This window comes from Ranitomeya variabilis, chromosome 4 (genome assembly GCF_051348905.1).
Source record: "Ranitomeya variabilis isolate aRanVar5 chromosome 4, aRanVar5.hap1, whole genome shotgun sequence".
Taxonomy (NCBI): domain Eukaryota; kingdom Metazoa; phylum Chordata; class Amphibia; order Anura; family Dendrobatidae; genus Ranitomeya; species Ranitomeya variabilis.
The window spans coordinates 743,191,983-743,207,464 of NC_135235.1; the positions used below are offsets into that span (position 1 = coordinate 743,191,983).

General features: G+C 44.3%; 1 protein-coding gene across 1 annotated transcript in view; it reads left to right on the top strand.

Moving 5' to 3' along the window:
• LOC143768054 (uncharacterized) overlaps positions 1-13,331 on the top strand; it is a 54,054-nt gene extending 40,723 nt beyond the window's left edge. The window contains exon 8 of the mRNA XM_077256720.1: positions 10,177-13,331. Coding sequence (XP_077112835.1) covers positions 10,177-11,720 — 1,544 coding nt within the window. The 3' untranslated portion in view covers positions 11,721-13,331. The remainder of the gene's footprint in view (positions 1-10,176) is intronic.
• The last annotated feature ends 2,151 nt before the right edge of the window (positions 13,332-15,482 follow it).

Here is a 15,482-nt window from a genome sequence, read left to right on the forward strand (position 1 = left end):
GTGCAGAATCGCCGCGATTTCACAATTTTAATGAACATGCTGCGTTTTTTTCTGGAATGTGATTCCGCTCAGGAAAAAAATGCAGCATGTGCACAAAAAATGCGGAATGCATTCTATTACATAGGATGCTTAATGGTAGCGTTTTTTCGCGGTTTTATAGCGTTTTTATAGCAAAAAAAGCGAAACAAACACGAAAAATATGCTACGTGTGCACACAGCCTAAAACTGAAGCAGAAAGTTGGGTACCTGTGCTTATACGTGTACAGTGTTGTGATACCTGCATAGGTGGGGAATGCCCATGTAGTGTTGTGAATTTCCCATGAGTTCTCTGTCTTTGTGTTACTTCTCTGATATTCAAGACGGATGATGTTTAAGAGCTTCTTGGTGATATGTACTTACCCTTTGTATGCTAAAATATACAAAAGTGCATGCAATCATACTGTTCCTTTAATTTTGTACTTTGAAATAAAATTGTGCTATATCGCAATTAGCAGCCTTCTTTAAAGCCGTATCTGAACCTTAGTGTTAAAAACTTAGCAATACAGATGGGAAGAAGAATATTAAGGTTGCCGGGTCAGAACCAGGAAGGCAGAAAATAACAAATCAGAAGACTCAAGAGTAGTCAGTAAACGGGCTAGGATTACAACAGGTGATTAATACAGAAGCCTGGAGCAGAGCACAGGAGACTGAACCAGAGGAGAAAAAGCTTGTATCTGGCACCTTCCGGCAGAGCTGATATTGCTGGATTGGTTTACAGAAGCCATGTTGATTTTCAAAAGACTTTGAGCCGCTAATAATGTGGAAACCTGTTTTTCCACTGACAGATGATGGACCTGAGTGGGGACTTTTTTCAGATGACTAGTTTTTCTAGGTATTATTTTTGCCTATATTTTCAGGAATAGCATTTGAATAACACTATTAGAACCACCAGGGCTAATCAAATATAAGCATGAAGAGTCTCCTTTAACCTCTTAACCCCTGGAGCTTTATTCGGTTTTGCGTTTTTGTTTTTTTGCTCCCCTCATTCCCAGAGCCATAACTTTTATATTTTTCCATCAATATGGCCAAGTAAGGGCCTATTTTTTGAAGGACGAGTTGCACTCTTGAACGACACCATTGGTTTTACCATGTCGTGTAGTAGAAAACGGGAAAAAAATTCCAAGTGCTGTGAAATTGCAAAAAAAAAGTGCAAGCCCACATTTTTTTGTTTGTTTTTTTTTTGCTTGGTCCTCTAAATGCTAAAACTGACCTGCCATTTTGATTCTCCAGGTCATTACGACGTTTTAGATTATACCATTTTGGTGCAGATACGTATTTTTGATCGCTTGTTATTGCATTTTAATGCAATATTGCAAAGACCAAAAAACATAATTCTGGCGTTCTGAATTTTTTTTCTCGCTACACCGTTTAGCGATCAGGTTAATCCTCTTTTTTAAGTGATAGATCGGGCGATTCTGAACTTGGTGATACCAAATAAGTGTAGGTATGCTTTTTATTATTATTGTTTTATTTTGATTTGGGCGAAAGGGGGTGATTTGAACTTTTTTTTATTTTTTTCATATTTTTAACCCCTTCCCGACCTTTGACGCATACGCTGCGTCATGAAAGTCTGTGCCTTCCCGACCTATGACGCAGCGTATGCGTCATGGAATGATCGCGTCCCTGCAGATCGGGTGAAGGGGTTAACTCCGATTTTACCCGATCTGCAGAGACAGGGGGAGTGGTGCTTCAGCCCAGGGGGGGTGGCTTCACCCCCCCGTGGCTACGATCGCTCTGATTGGCTGTTGAAAGTGAAACTGCCAATCAGAGCGATTTGTAATATTTCACCTAAAAAACTGGTGAAATATTACAATCCAGCCATGGCCGATGCTGCAATATCATCGGCCATGGCTGGAAATACTTAAGTGGACCCCCCACACCCCACCGATCGCCCCCCCAGTCCTCCGTTAGTCCTCCGGTCCCCTCCGTCCGCCTGCCGGCTCCCCCGTCCTCCTGTCCGCTCCCTCCTTGTGTGAATAAAGCCCCCCTGTGGTCCGATCACCCCCCTGTGCTCCGACACCCCCCCCCCACCACCCCTTCATACTTACCGATCCTCCCGGTGTCCGGCCGTCTCCTCGCTGGGCGCCGCCATCTTGGAAAATGGCCGGCGCATGCTCAGTGCGCCCGCCGAATCTGCCAGTCGGCAGATTCCTTACAGGTACATTTTGATCGCTGTGGTAGGTTCTATCACAGCGATCAAAATAAAAAAAATAATAAATAACCCCCCCCTTTATCACCCCCATAGGGACAATAATAAAATAAAGAATTTTTTTTTTTTCCACTAGGGTTAGGGTTAGAACTAGGGTTAGAACTAGGGGTAGGGTTAGGGTTACGGGTAGGGTTAGGGGTAGGGTTATGGCATGTGCACACAGAGCGGATACGCAGCGGATCCGCAGCGGATCGGCCGCGGATCCGCAGCGGATACGCAGCGGATACGCAGCGGATCGGCCGCGGATACGCCGCGGATACGCAGCGGATCGGCCGCAGATCCGCAGCGGATCGGCAGCGGATACGCAGCGGATACGCAGCGGATCGGCCGCGGATTGGCAGCGGATCCGCAGCGGATCCGCAGCGGATCGGCCGCGGATACGCAGCGGATCGGCCGCGGATACGCAGCGGATCGGCCGCAGATCCGCAGCGGATCGGCAGCGGATACGCAGCGGATCGGCCGCGGATACGCAGCGGATACGCAGCGGATACGCAGCGGATTGGCCGCGGATTCGCAGCGGATTGGCCGCGGATCCGCAGCGGATTGGCCGCTGCGAATTCGAAGCAGTTTTCCATCAGGTTTACAGTACCATGTACACCTAAGGAAAACCAAATCCGCTGTGCCCATGGTGCGGAAAATTCCATGCAGAAACGCTGCATTGTATTTTCCGCAGCATGTCAATTCTTTGTGCGGATTCCGCAGCGTTTTACACCTGTTCCTCAATAGGAATCCGCAGGTGAAATCCGCACAAAAAAACACTGGAAATCCGCTGTAAATCCGTAGGTAAAACGCAGTGCCTTTTACCTGCGGATTTTTCAAAAATGGTGCGGAAAAATCTCACACGAATCCGCAAAGTGGGCACATAGCCTTAGGGTTAGGGTTGGAATTAGAGTTAGGGTACCGTCTCACAGTGGCACTTTGGTCGCTACGACGGTACGATCCATGACGTTGTGTCTGACACGCAGCAGCGATCAGGGACCCTGCTGAGAATCGTACGTCGTAGCAGATCGTTTGGAACTTTCTTTCGTCGCTGGATCTCCCGCTGTCATCGCTGGATCGGTGTGTGTGACAGCGATCCAGCGATGCGTTCACTTGTAACCAGGGTAAACATCGGGTTACTAAGCGCAGGGCCGCGCTTAGTAACCTGATGTTTACCGTGGTTACCAGCGTAAAAGTAAAAAAAAAAAAAAAAACGTACATACTCACATTTCGGTGTCCTTCAGGTCCCTTGCCGTCTGCTTCCCGCTCTGACTGTCTGCCGGCCGGAAAGTGAGAGCACAGCACAGCAGTGACGTCACCGCTGCGCTCTGCTCTCACTGTATGGCGGCACTCAGTCAGAGCGGGAAGCAGACGGCAAGGGACCTGAAGGACACCGAAATGTGAGTATGTACGTTTTTTTTTTTTTACTTTTACGCTGGTAACCACGGTAAACATCGGGTTACTAAGCGCGGCCCTGTGCTTAGTAACCCGATGTTTACCCTGGTTACCTGGGACCTTGGCATCGTTGGTCGCTGGAGAGCGGTCTGTGTGACAGCTCCCCAGCGACCACACAATGACTTTCCAACGATCACGGCCAGGTCGTATCGCTGGTCGTGATCTTTGGTAAATCGTTATGTGAGACGGTACCCTTAGGGTTGGAATTAGGGCTAGGGTTGGAAATAGGGTTAAGATTAGGCTTGTGGTTAGGGTTAAGGATAGGGTTAGGGTTGTGTTGGGGTTACAGTTGTGGGTAGGGTTGGGATTAGGGTTAGGATTAGGGTTGGATTTAGGGTTACGGGTGTGTTGGGGTTAGGGTTGTGGTTAGGGGTGTGTTGGGGTTAGGGTTGTGATTATGGTTATGGCTACAGTTGGGATTAGGGTTAGGGGTGTGTTGGGGTTAGTGTTGAAGTTAGAATTGAGGGGTTTCCACTGTTTAGGCACATCAGGGGTCTCCAAATGCAACATGGCGCCACCATTGATTCCAGCCAATCTTGCGTTCAAAAAGTCAAATGGTGCGCCCTCCCTTCCAAGCCCCGACGTGCGCCCAAACAGTGGTTTACCCCCACATATGGGATACCAGCGTACTCAGGACAAACTGGGCAACAACTATTGGGGTCCAATTTCTCCTGTTACCCTTGCAAAAAAAAAAAATTACTTGCTAAAACATAATTTTGAGGAAAGAACAATTATTTTTTATTTTCACGGCTCTACGTTATAAACTTATGTGAAACACTTGGGGGTTGAAAGTGCTCACCACACATCTAGATAAGATCCTTTTGGGGTCTAGTTTCCAAAATGGGGTCACTTGTGGGGGGGTTTCTACTGTTTAGGCACATCAGGGGCTCTGCAAATGCAACGTGACGCCCGCAGACCATTCCATCAAAGTCTGCATTTCAAATGTCACTACTTCCCTTCCGATCCCTGACGTGCGCCCAAACAGTGGTTTACCCCCACATATGAGGTATCAGCGTACTCACAACAAACTGAGCAACAAATATTGGGGTCCAATTTCTCCTGTTACCCTTGTGAAAATAAACAATTGCTTGCTAAAACATCTTTTTTGAGGAAAGAAAAATTATTTTTTATTTTCACGGCTCTGCGTTGTAAACTTCTGTGAAGCACTTGGGGGTTGAACGTGCTCACCACACATCTAGATAAGTTCCTTGGGGGGTCTAGTTTCCAAAATGGGGTCACTTGTGGGGGGTTTCTACTGTTTAGGCACATCAGGGGCTCTGCAAACGTAACATGATTCCCGCAGACCATTCCATCAAAGTCTGCATTCCAAATCGTCACTACTTCCATTCCGAGCCCCGCCATGTGCCCAAACAGTGGTTTACCCCCACATATGGGGTATCAGCGTACTCAGGAGAAACTGGACAACAACTTTTGGGATCAAATTTTTCCTGTTACCCTTGGGAAAATTAAAAAATTCTGGGCTAAAAAAATATTTTTGAGGAAAGAAAACACATTTTTTATTTTCACGGCTCTGCGTTATAAACTTCTGTGAAGCACTTGAGGGATCAAAGTGCTCACCACACATCTAGATTAGTTCCCTTGTGGGTCTAGTTTCCAAAGTGGGGTCAATTGTGGGGAGTTCCTACTGTTTAGGCACATCAGGGGCTCTGCAAATGCAACGTGACGCCCGCAGAGCATTCCATTAAAGTCTGCATTTCAAAACATCACTACTTCCCTTCCGCTCCCCGACGTGTGCCAAAACAGTGGTTTACCCCCACATATGGGGTATCAGCGTACTCAGGAGAAACTGCACAACAACTTTTGGGGTCCAATTTCTCCTGTTACCCTTGGGAAAATAAAAAATTGTGGGTTAAAAAATCATTTTTGAGGAAAGAAAAATAATTTTTTATTTTCATGGCTCTGCGTTATAAACTTCTGTGAAGCACTTGAGGGATCAAAGTGCTCACCACACATCTAGATTAGTTCCTTGGGAGGTCTAGTTTCCAATATGGGGTCACTTGTGCGGGAGCTCCAATGTTTAGGCACACAGGGGCTCTCCAAACGCGACATGGTGTCCGCTAATGATTGAAGCTAATTTTCCATTCAAAAAGCCAAATGGCGTGCCTTCCCTTCCGAGCCCTGCCGTGCGCCCAAACAGTGGTTTACCCCCACATATGGGGTATCATCGTAGTCAGGACAAACTGGACAACAACATTTGGGGTCCAATTTCTCCTATTATCCTTGGGAAAATAAAAAACTCCGGGCTAAAAATCATTTTTGAGGAAAGAAAAATATTTTTTTATTTTCATGGCTCTGCGTTATAAACTTCTGTGAAGCACCTGGGGGTTTTAAGTGCTCACTATACATCTAGATTAGTTCCTTGGGGGGTCTAGTTTCCAAAATGGGGTCACTTGTAGGGGAGCTCCAATGTTTAGGCACACAGGGGCTCTCCAAACGCAACATGGTGTCCACTAACGATTGGAGCTAATTTTCCATTGAAAAAGTCAAATGGCGCGCCTTCCCTTCCAAGCCTTGCCGTGCACCCAAACAGTGGTTTACCCCCACATATGAGGTATCGGCGTACTCAGGAGAAATTGCCCAACAAATTTTAGGATCCATTTTATCCTGTTGCCCATGTGAAAATGAAAAAAATGAGGCTAAAAAAAATTTTGTGTGAAAAAAAAGTACTTTTTCATTTTTACGGATCAATTTGTGAAGCACCTGAGGGTTTAAAGTGCTCACTATGCATCTAGATAAGTTCCTTGGGGGGTCTAGTTTCCAAAATGGGGTCACTTGTGGGGGAGCTCCAATGTTTAGGCACACAGGGGCTCTCCAAACCTGACATGGTGTCCGCTAACGATGGAGATAATTTTTCATTCAAAAAGTCAAATGGCGCTCCTTCCCTTCCGAGCCTTACCATGTGCCCAAACAGTAGTTTACCCCCACATATGAGGTATTGGCGTACTCAGGAGAAATTGCCCAACAAATTTTAGGATCCATTTTATTCTGTTGCCCATGTGAAAATGAAAAAATTGAGGCTAAAAGAAAATTTGTGTGAAAAAAAAAGTACTTTTTCATTTTTACGGATTAATTTGTGAAGCACCTGGGGGTTTAAAGTGCTCACTATGCTTCTAGATACGTTCCTTGGGGGGTCTAGTTTCCAAAATGGGGTCACTTGTGGGGGAGCTCCAATGTTTAGGCACACGGGGGCTCTCCAAACGCGACATGGTGTCCGCTAAAGATTGGAGCCAATTTTTAATTCAAAAAGTCAAATGGCGCTCCTTCCCTTCCGAGCCCTGCCGTGCGCCCAAACAGTGGTTTACCCCCACATATGAGGCATCAGCGTACTCAGGACAAATTGGACAACAACATCCGTGGTCCAGTTTCTCCTTTTACCCTTGGGAAAATAAAAAAATTGTTGCGAAAAGATCATTTTTGTGACTAAAAAGTTAAATGTTAATTTTTCCCCTATTTGTTGCTTCTGCTGCTCTGAAACACCTGAAGGGTTAATAAACTTCTTGAATGTGGTTTTGAGCACCATGAGGGGTGCAGTTTTTAGAATGGTGTCACTTTTGGGTATTTTCAGCCATATAGACCCCTCAAACTGACTTCAAATGTGAGGTGGTCCCTAAAAAAAATGGTTTTGTAAATTTTGTTGTAAAAATGAGAAATCACTGGTCAAATTTTAACCCTTATAACTTCCTAGCAAAAAAAAAATTTGTTTCCAAAATTGTGCTGATGTAAAGTAGACATGTGGGAAATGTTATTTATTAACTATTTTGTGTCACATAACTCTCTGGTTTAACAGAATAAAAATTCAAAATGTGAAAATTGCAAAATTTTCAAAATTTTCACCAAATTTCCGTTTTTTTCACAAATAAACTCAGAAATTATCGACCTAAATTTACCACTAACATGAAGCCCAATATGTCACGAAAAAACAATCTCAGAACCGCAAGGATCCGTTGAAGCGTTCCTGAGTTATTACCTCATAAAGGGACACTGGTCAGAATTGCAAAAAATGGCAAGGTCATTAAGGCCAAAATAGGCTGGGTCATGAAGGGGTTAAACTTTTTTTTTTACTTTTGCCATGCTTCAATAGCCTCCATGGGAGAAGCCTCTTCTGAGCCCCGATGACGTGACGGGGGTCAGCGGTGCGCACATTTCCGGCATGATGGCCGGAAGTGCTTGTTAAATGATGCTGTCAGTTTGACAGTGGCATTTAACTAGTTAATAAGTGCTGCGCCGATTCTTTGGAATGCACTATGTTGTGAATTCCGTTCTCGGGCTCCCTCCTGTGGTCATGAGTGGTACTGTGTGAGTTCTGTTCTTGGACTCCCTCTGGTGGCTTTTAGCGATATGGCTGTCAGTAGCTGGGTTCCAGCTGCCTCATTTTCTACTATGCTGGCTCCTATTTAACTCCACCTGGACCTTTACTTGTGGCCTGCTGTCGTTGTATTCAGTACTGGTCCTGATCTCTCTTGGACTTCACTAGTGACCTGTCTCCTCCTGGAGAAGCTAAGTCTTGCTAGTTCATGTTTGCTCATTGTTTTCTTGAAAATGTTTCTCAGTATATGATGAGTTCAGTCCAGCTTGCTTATATGTGATTTTCTCGCTTGCTGGAAGCTCTGGGGTGCGGAGTTGCACCCTTCACATCGTGAGTCAGTTTGGGGGTTCTTGTATTCTCTGCGTGGATATTTTTGATAGCATTTTATACTGACCGCACAGATTCCTTGCTATCTTCTGACTATTTAGTGTTAGCGGGCCTCATTTGCTAAAACCTGTTTTCATTTCTACGTTTGTATTTTCCCCTTAATTCACCGTTATTATTTGTGGGGGGCTGTCTAAACTTTGGGGTAATTTCTCTGAGGCAAGTGAGGCTTTGCTTTCTCTCTAGGGGTAGCTAGTTTCTCAGGCTGTGAAGAGGCGTCTAGGATTTTAGGAACGCTGCTTATAGTGTGTGTTGATAGGATCAGGGTTGCGGTCAGTAAAGTTCCCACATCCCCAGAGCTTGTCCTAATTTCTGGTTTACTTATCAGGTCAGTTTCTGTGATCCTAACCACCAGGATCATAACAGCACTACCCAGGTTAATACGATTAATCCCCAATCCCCACAGTTTTAAGCATTTGTTCAGACTGGCCTACCGCCTCAACGCATTAACCTAACTATCCCTGTGTGGCCTAATAAAAAAAAAAAAAAAAAAAAAAAATAAATAATAAATAAAAATAAATAAATAAAAATAAACATAATCAGGTTCCTCTCATCATGTTCTCATACACTTTATGCAGTTAATAGCACTCTGTGTCTGTACAGCTACATACTTAGGCTGTTAACTGGTTCACCTTTACATGAACACCCGAGCCTTACACTATGGCTGGTCCAAATAACTAAAGCAATTGTTACCATCCACCTCTCGTGTCTCCCCTTTTCCTCATAGTTTGTAAGCTTACGAGCAGGACACTCACTCCTCTTGGTATCTGTTTTGAACTGTGATTTCTGTTATGCTGTAATGTCTATTGTCTGTACAAGTCCCCTCTATAAGTTGTAAAGCGCTGCGGAATATGTTGGCGCTATATAAATAAAAATTATTATTATTATTATAATATGTGCAGGGGATCGTGATAACGCCCGCAAATATTGCGGGCACACGTCAGCTGTTCAAAAGAGCTGACATGCCCCATCTGTGATGCGGGCTCACCGCCGGAGCCTGCATCAAAATGGGGATTCTGCCATCAGACGTACTATTCCGTCCGATGGCAGAAAGGGGTTAATACTAAAGTGCTCGTTCTCATTAAAAAAGGTTTGGTCTTACCCATCCACAGTGTTCTGTCAGTAGTCAGATCCAAGGATCTGTCGGTATCCAGGTCCAAAATGACAGGAGCTTTTGCTGGTATATAAGAGAATGGAGGATGACTATCCTTCCCTGTTGTGCCACTGTATAGCTCCCGTCCTTATAAGGACAGTACCCAAGTATAGTCTGCTACTGACATCCCACCAAATGTATGTCCTAAATTCATTATCTTATCTTCTTATGTATCAAAGATTCATTATCTTCCCAATGCATTTCTTCCCCAATAAGGGGGAGTCATCGGGATAGGTGAGACCAAACCTTTTTTTAATGAGCACTGTTTAGCACAAGCACTTTATACATTGTTGGTTGTTTGTCCGGGGTTGCAATATTTTATAATGGAAACAATAAAGGTTATGTTTTATACAGTATTACGGGAGACTCTCCATGCTTATATTATTTTTGCCTACAATACAGTTTGGTGGCATTTTATTCGATATTTGGGAAGCAGAGTGAACAAACAGTTGAGCTCCACGATCTACTCATGCTTCTTATGAGGTTTTCTATTAGTCTATGAGCTATCATTCTCTTGGTATGTCAGTATTTTTACATAACTTGCTATTTTTACAGTTTAAGTAGAAATTTTCAAAAATATAATTTAAGGATATCTTATTAAAAATTAATAATTTATTTTATTCTTGGCAGATGACTGTACCAGGAGATCAGAGGGACAGCTGACAACTACAATTTTCAAAACAGATGGTCGTGAGATTCCACAGGATACAATTGAAGTGAATGCCATTACTCCAGATATACCATCATTAATTCACAATGATGATCTCTCATCTGATCCTTTCAAACAGGTCCTGTCTAATGATTCATTTCCGACTACTAAGGAAAATCAAAGTCTCAAAATAAGCATTAAAAAACTAATTGCTCATAAAGCAAAAAAATCATTTTCAGGTTTGGAATATGGAAATAGTATTCCTGTAGAAAAATCTTTTCTTAAACATCAAAAAACTCACGCAATAGATAATAACTATTCTTGTTCCAAATGTGGGAAATGTTTTAACAAGAAATCACATCTGGTTATTCACCAGAGAACTCACACAGGGGAGAAGCCAATTGTATGTTCAGAATGTGGGAAATGTTTTGTAGCTAAATCAGCTCTTGATATACATCAGAGAACCCACACAGGGGAGAAGCCATTTTTATGTTCAGAATGTGGGAAATGTTTTACACGGAAATCAATTCTTGTCAAACATCAGAGAATCCACACAGGGAAGATGCCATTTTCATGTTCAGAATGTGGGAAATATTTTAATGATAAATCAGATCTTGGTGTACACCAAAGAACTCACACAGGGGAGAAGCCATTTCCATGTTCAGAATGTGGAAAATGTTTTAAAGATAAATCAAGTCTTGTCAAACATCAGAGAACTCACACAGGGGTGAAGCCATTTTCATGCTTAGAATGTGGGAAATGTTTTACATTAAAATCAAGTCTTGTCACACATCAGAGAAATCACACAGGGGAGATGCCATTTTCATGTTCAGAATGTGGGAAATATTTTAAGAACAAATCAGATATTGGCATACACCAAAGAAATCACACAGAGGAGAAGCCATTTTCATGTTCAGAATGTGGGAAATGGTTTAAGAAGAAATCACATCTTAATAGACATCAGATAACTCACACAGGAGAGAGGCCATTTTCATGTTCAGAATGTGGGAAATGTTTTACAGAGAAATCAAGTCTTGTCAAACATCAGGTAACTCACACAGGGGAGAAGCCATTTTCTTGTTCAGAATGTGGGAAATGGTTTACACAGAAATCAAGTCTTCTCAAACATCAGGTAACTCACACAGGGGAGAAGCCATTTTCTTGTTCAGAATGTGGGAAATGGTTTACACAGAAATCAAGTCTTCTCAAACATCAGAGAGCTCACACAGGGGAGAAGCCATTTTCATGTTCGGAATGTGGGAATTGTTTTACATATAGATCACATCTTATCACACATCAGATAACTCACACAGGGGAGAAGCCATTTTCATGTTCAGAATGTGGGAAATGTTTTACTCAGAAATCAAGTCTTCTCAAACATCAGAGGACTCACACAAGGGAGAAGCCATTTTCATGTTCAGAATGTGGAAAATATTTTACAGTGAAATCATGTCTTATCAAACATCAGCGAACCCACAGAGGGCAGAAGTCTTTTTCTGTTCAGAATGTGGAAAATGTTTTGTGAAGAAAACCTCTCTTCTTAGGCTGGTTTCACATTTGCGGTCGGGAGGGCGGCGAATGACAGCGTACTTCCCCCCTTCTTCCTCCATGAAGGCCCGCCTACTTCTGTATGCGTCCTGCATTGCCCTGCATACCTGTCTTTAACATTGGGTATGCAGGGACATGCGTTGTATGCGGATATGTAAATTTTGCGGTTTCGTGCAGTCGCTGCACACCTCAAATCGGCGCATGCGGATGCATCCGCATACAACGTATGTCCCTTATACCCAATGTTAAAGACAGGTACGCAGGATGCATACAGAAGTAGGCGGGCCTTCAGGGAGGAAGAAGGGAGGAAGTATGCTGCCATCCACAGCCTTCTCGAACACAAATGTGAAGCTAGCCTTCGTCACAAGAAAAGTCTCATAGGGAAGAAGCCTTTTTGATATTCTTAATGTTGTAACTATTTTGTTTTGAAAATTAGCTTTTAATAAACATCACAGCAGTCATAGAGGGGAGAAGCTTTTTTTATGTTCAAAATGTTGGAAATAATTAACTGTCAACAACCCCTTGTCATTCTGTTTGGCCTCAGTAAAATAAAAACACTCATCTCAGCTTCCATGCCGGCGCTTGCATCAGACGACCACTGCTCTTATTCAGTGCCGTCTGTACTATCCCCGCCTTTGGATGTATTGAATATCAACTGGAAGCCAGGGCTGTGGCTTCTCTCAGACTTCCTTACCATGTTTGATTTGTCCGAAGGTGGGGATGGCGACGTCAGTGCTGATTGGGGGCAGGTTTCACATGATGTAACAACCTCACATGAATCCCGGGAGCGCAAGACACCGCTGGAAAATGCCACACCGAGACAATCCATTCCCATACCCAGAGTGTGAAAAATCAATGACTGGAAAATCATATTTTATTGACCGTGAAAAATAACTCGGACGGGGAGAAACAATATATGTTATTGACAAATTGTACAAAAAGATATAACAGTCATATAATTAAATGAGAACGGGAGATTACTTTACAACTTACCATAGTTTTTTGACTGTAAGACACAGTTATAGAAAACATTAAAATCCATACAGCCACACCTGCCTATAAGCCCCAAATCAGTAGTGGTCAGATCGCTGACTCCAGCCATGTCCTGTTTACCATCTATATGAAAAGGTAAAATTGCGATAAAAACATAGCGGCGATCTTGAACTTCTACGGTCTTCAGGAGGGAAGATATTGTTAATATTGGTAATTTTATAAAATCCTGAAGGGCTGAGAACATCCCACCACCCGGCCCACGTGAGGTCATCAAGGAGGGGAGTCTGGGTGTAACTTAGGTGCTGATAAAAGGTCAAGGCTAATTATGATCTGGGTTCATAGAGAAAGATATTTATCAGTGTATGTACGATCCCGTTCACTGGACGTTCCCAATCGCAGTGCTCTCCTTCACTAAGCCAAATCATCTCTGTGATCACTATAGTAAGTTTCCTGTTTTAATCTTGTTTATTTCATGTTCTGCATATGATGTATTGTTTGTCCCCTTTGTAAAATCTTTTTTATAAATCAGATACATTTTTCTTGAATTTTTCTACATACAACAAGACAACAATCATCCAAACCCCCTCCCCCTCCATTATCCGGACCACATAGCAATTAGCAAGTATCTTATTATATTAATCAACATATCGAAGCTGGATACGGCAATCTGTACGCTCATGTGAAAATAAACATTATGAAAGATACCGTATATACTCAAGTATAAGCCGAGATTTTCAGCCCAAATTTTTGGGCTGAAAGTGCCCCTCTCGGCTTATACTCGAGTCATGATCGGTGGTGGGGTCGGCGGGTGAGGGGGAGAGGGCGCTGAGGCATACTTACCTTGTTCCGGCGTTCCTGACGCTCCCCCTGCCCGTCCCACTGTCTTCAGTGCAGCAGCCTCTTCCCCTGAGCGGTCACGTGGGACCGCTCATTAGAGAAATGAATAGGCTGCTCCACCTCCCATAGGGGCGGAGCCGCATAATTCATTTCTCTAATGACGGTGCCGGTGACCGCTGACAGAGGAAGAGGCTGCGGCACCGAAGACCAGCTGTCCGGGGGAAGGAACGGGACGCCGGGAGCAGGTAAGTATCGCATATTCACCTGTCCTCGTTCCACACGCCGGGCGTCGCGCCATCTTCCCGGCGTCTCTCCGCACTGACTGCAGGCAGAGGGCGCGATGACGCATATAGTGTGCGTGCCGCCCTCTGCCTGATCAGTCAGTGCAGAGAGACGCCGGGACGGGACGCCGAGGAGCAAGAGAGGTGAGTATGTCATTTATTATTTTATTGCAGCAGCAGCACAGCTATGGGGCAATAATGGACGGTGCAGAGCACTATATGGCACAGCTATGGGGCAATAATGGACGGTGCAGAGCACTATATGGCAGAGCTATGGGGCAACGGTGCAGAGCACTATATGGCACAGCTATGGGGCAATAATGGACGGTGCAGAGCACTATATGGCAGAGCTATGGGGCAACGGTGCAGAGCACTATATGGCACAGCTATGGGGCAACGGTGCAGAGCACTATATGGCACAGCTATGGGGCAACGGTACAGAGCACTATATGGCACAGCTATCTATGGGGCAACGGTGCAGAGCACTATATGGCACAGCTATGGGGCAACGGTGCAGAGCACTATATGGCACAGCTATCTATGGGGCAACGGTGCAGAGCACTATATGGCACAGCTATGGGGCAACGGTGCAGAGCACTATATGGCACAGCTATGGGGCAACGGTACAGAGCACTATATGGCACAGCTATCTATGGGGCAACGGTGCAGAGCACTATATGGCACAGCTATGGGGCAACGGTGCAGAGCACTATATGGCACAGCTATGGGGCAACGGTGCAGAGCACTATATGGCACAGCTATGGGGCAACGGTACAGAGCACTATATGGCACAGCTATGGGGCAACGGTGCAGAGCACTATATGGCACAGCTATCTATGGGGCAACGGTGCAGAGCACTATATGGCACAGCTATGGGGCAACGGTGCAGAGCACTATATGGCACAGCTATGGGGCAACGGTGCAGAGCACTATATGGCACAGCTATGGGGCAACGGTACAGAGCACTATATGGCACAGCTATGGGGCAACGGTGCAGAGCACTATATGGCACAGCTATCTATGGGGCAACGGTGCAGAGCACTATATGGCACAGCTATGGGGCAACGGTGCAGAGCACTATATGGCACAGCTATGGGGCAACGGTGCAGAGCATTGTATATATGGCATAGCTTTATGTGGAGTATCTATGGGGCCATAATGAACGGTATGGAGTATCTATTTTTAATTTTGAAATTCACCGGTACCTGCTGCATTTTCCACCCTAGGCTTATACTCGAGTCAATAAGTTTTCCCAGTTTTTTGTGGCAAAATTAGGGGGGTCGGCTTATACTCGAGTATATACAGTAAATCCCAAGTCTTCAAGTTATTTAGATTTCTCCTGAAACAGTAAGGACATTATGGGAACAGATTTTATATGCTTCACTCCAAGGACCTTAATCAGACATATCTCTCTGGATACAAGTAATAATATTACCCAGCTATCGCCAATTAAGGACATAATATCCATGTCTTGGTTAATTTTCCGATCCTCCCATATTTTACAGTATTTATGCAGGGCTCTCCTCTTTTTATATACTCCTTCCAGACGTAGCAGTAGATTCATTTTTTCCAAAAATTCCCTAAAAGTAGCTGGCGCCCTGTCCAACCAGTGTGCTGCTATAATTTTC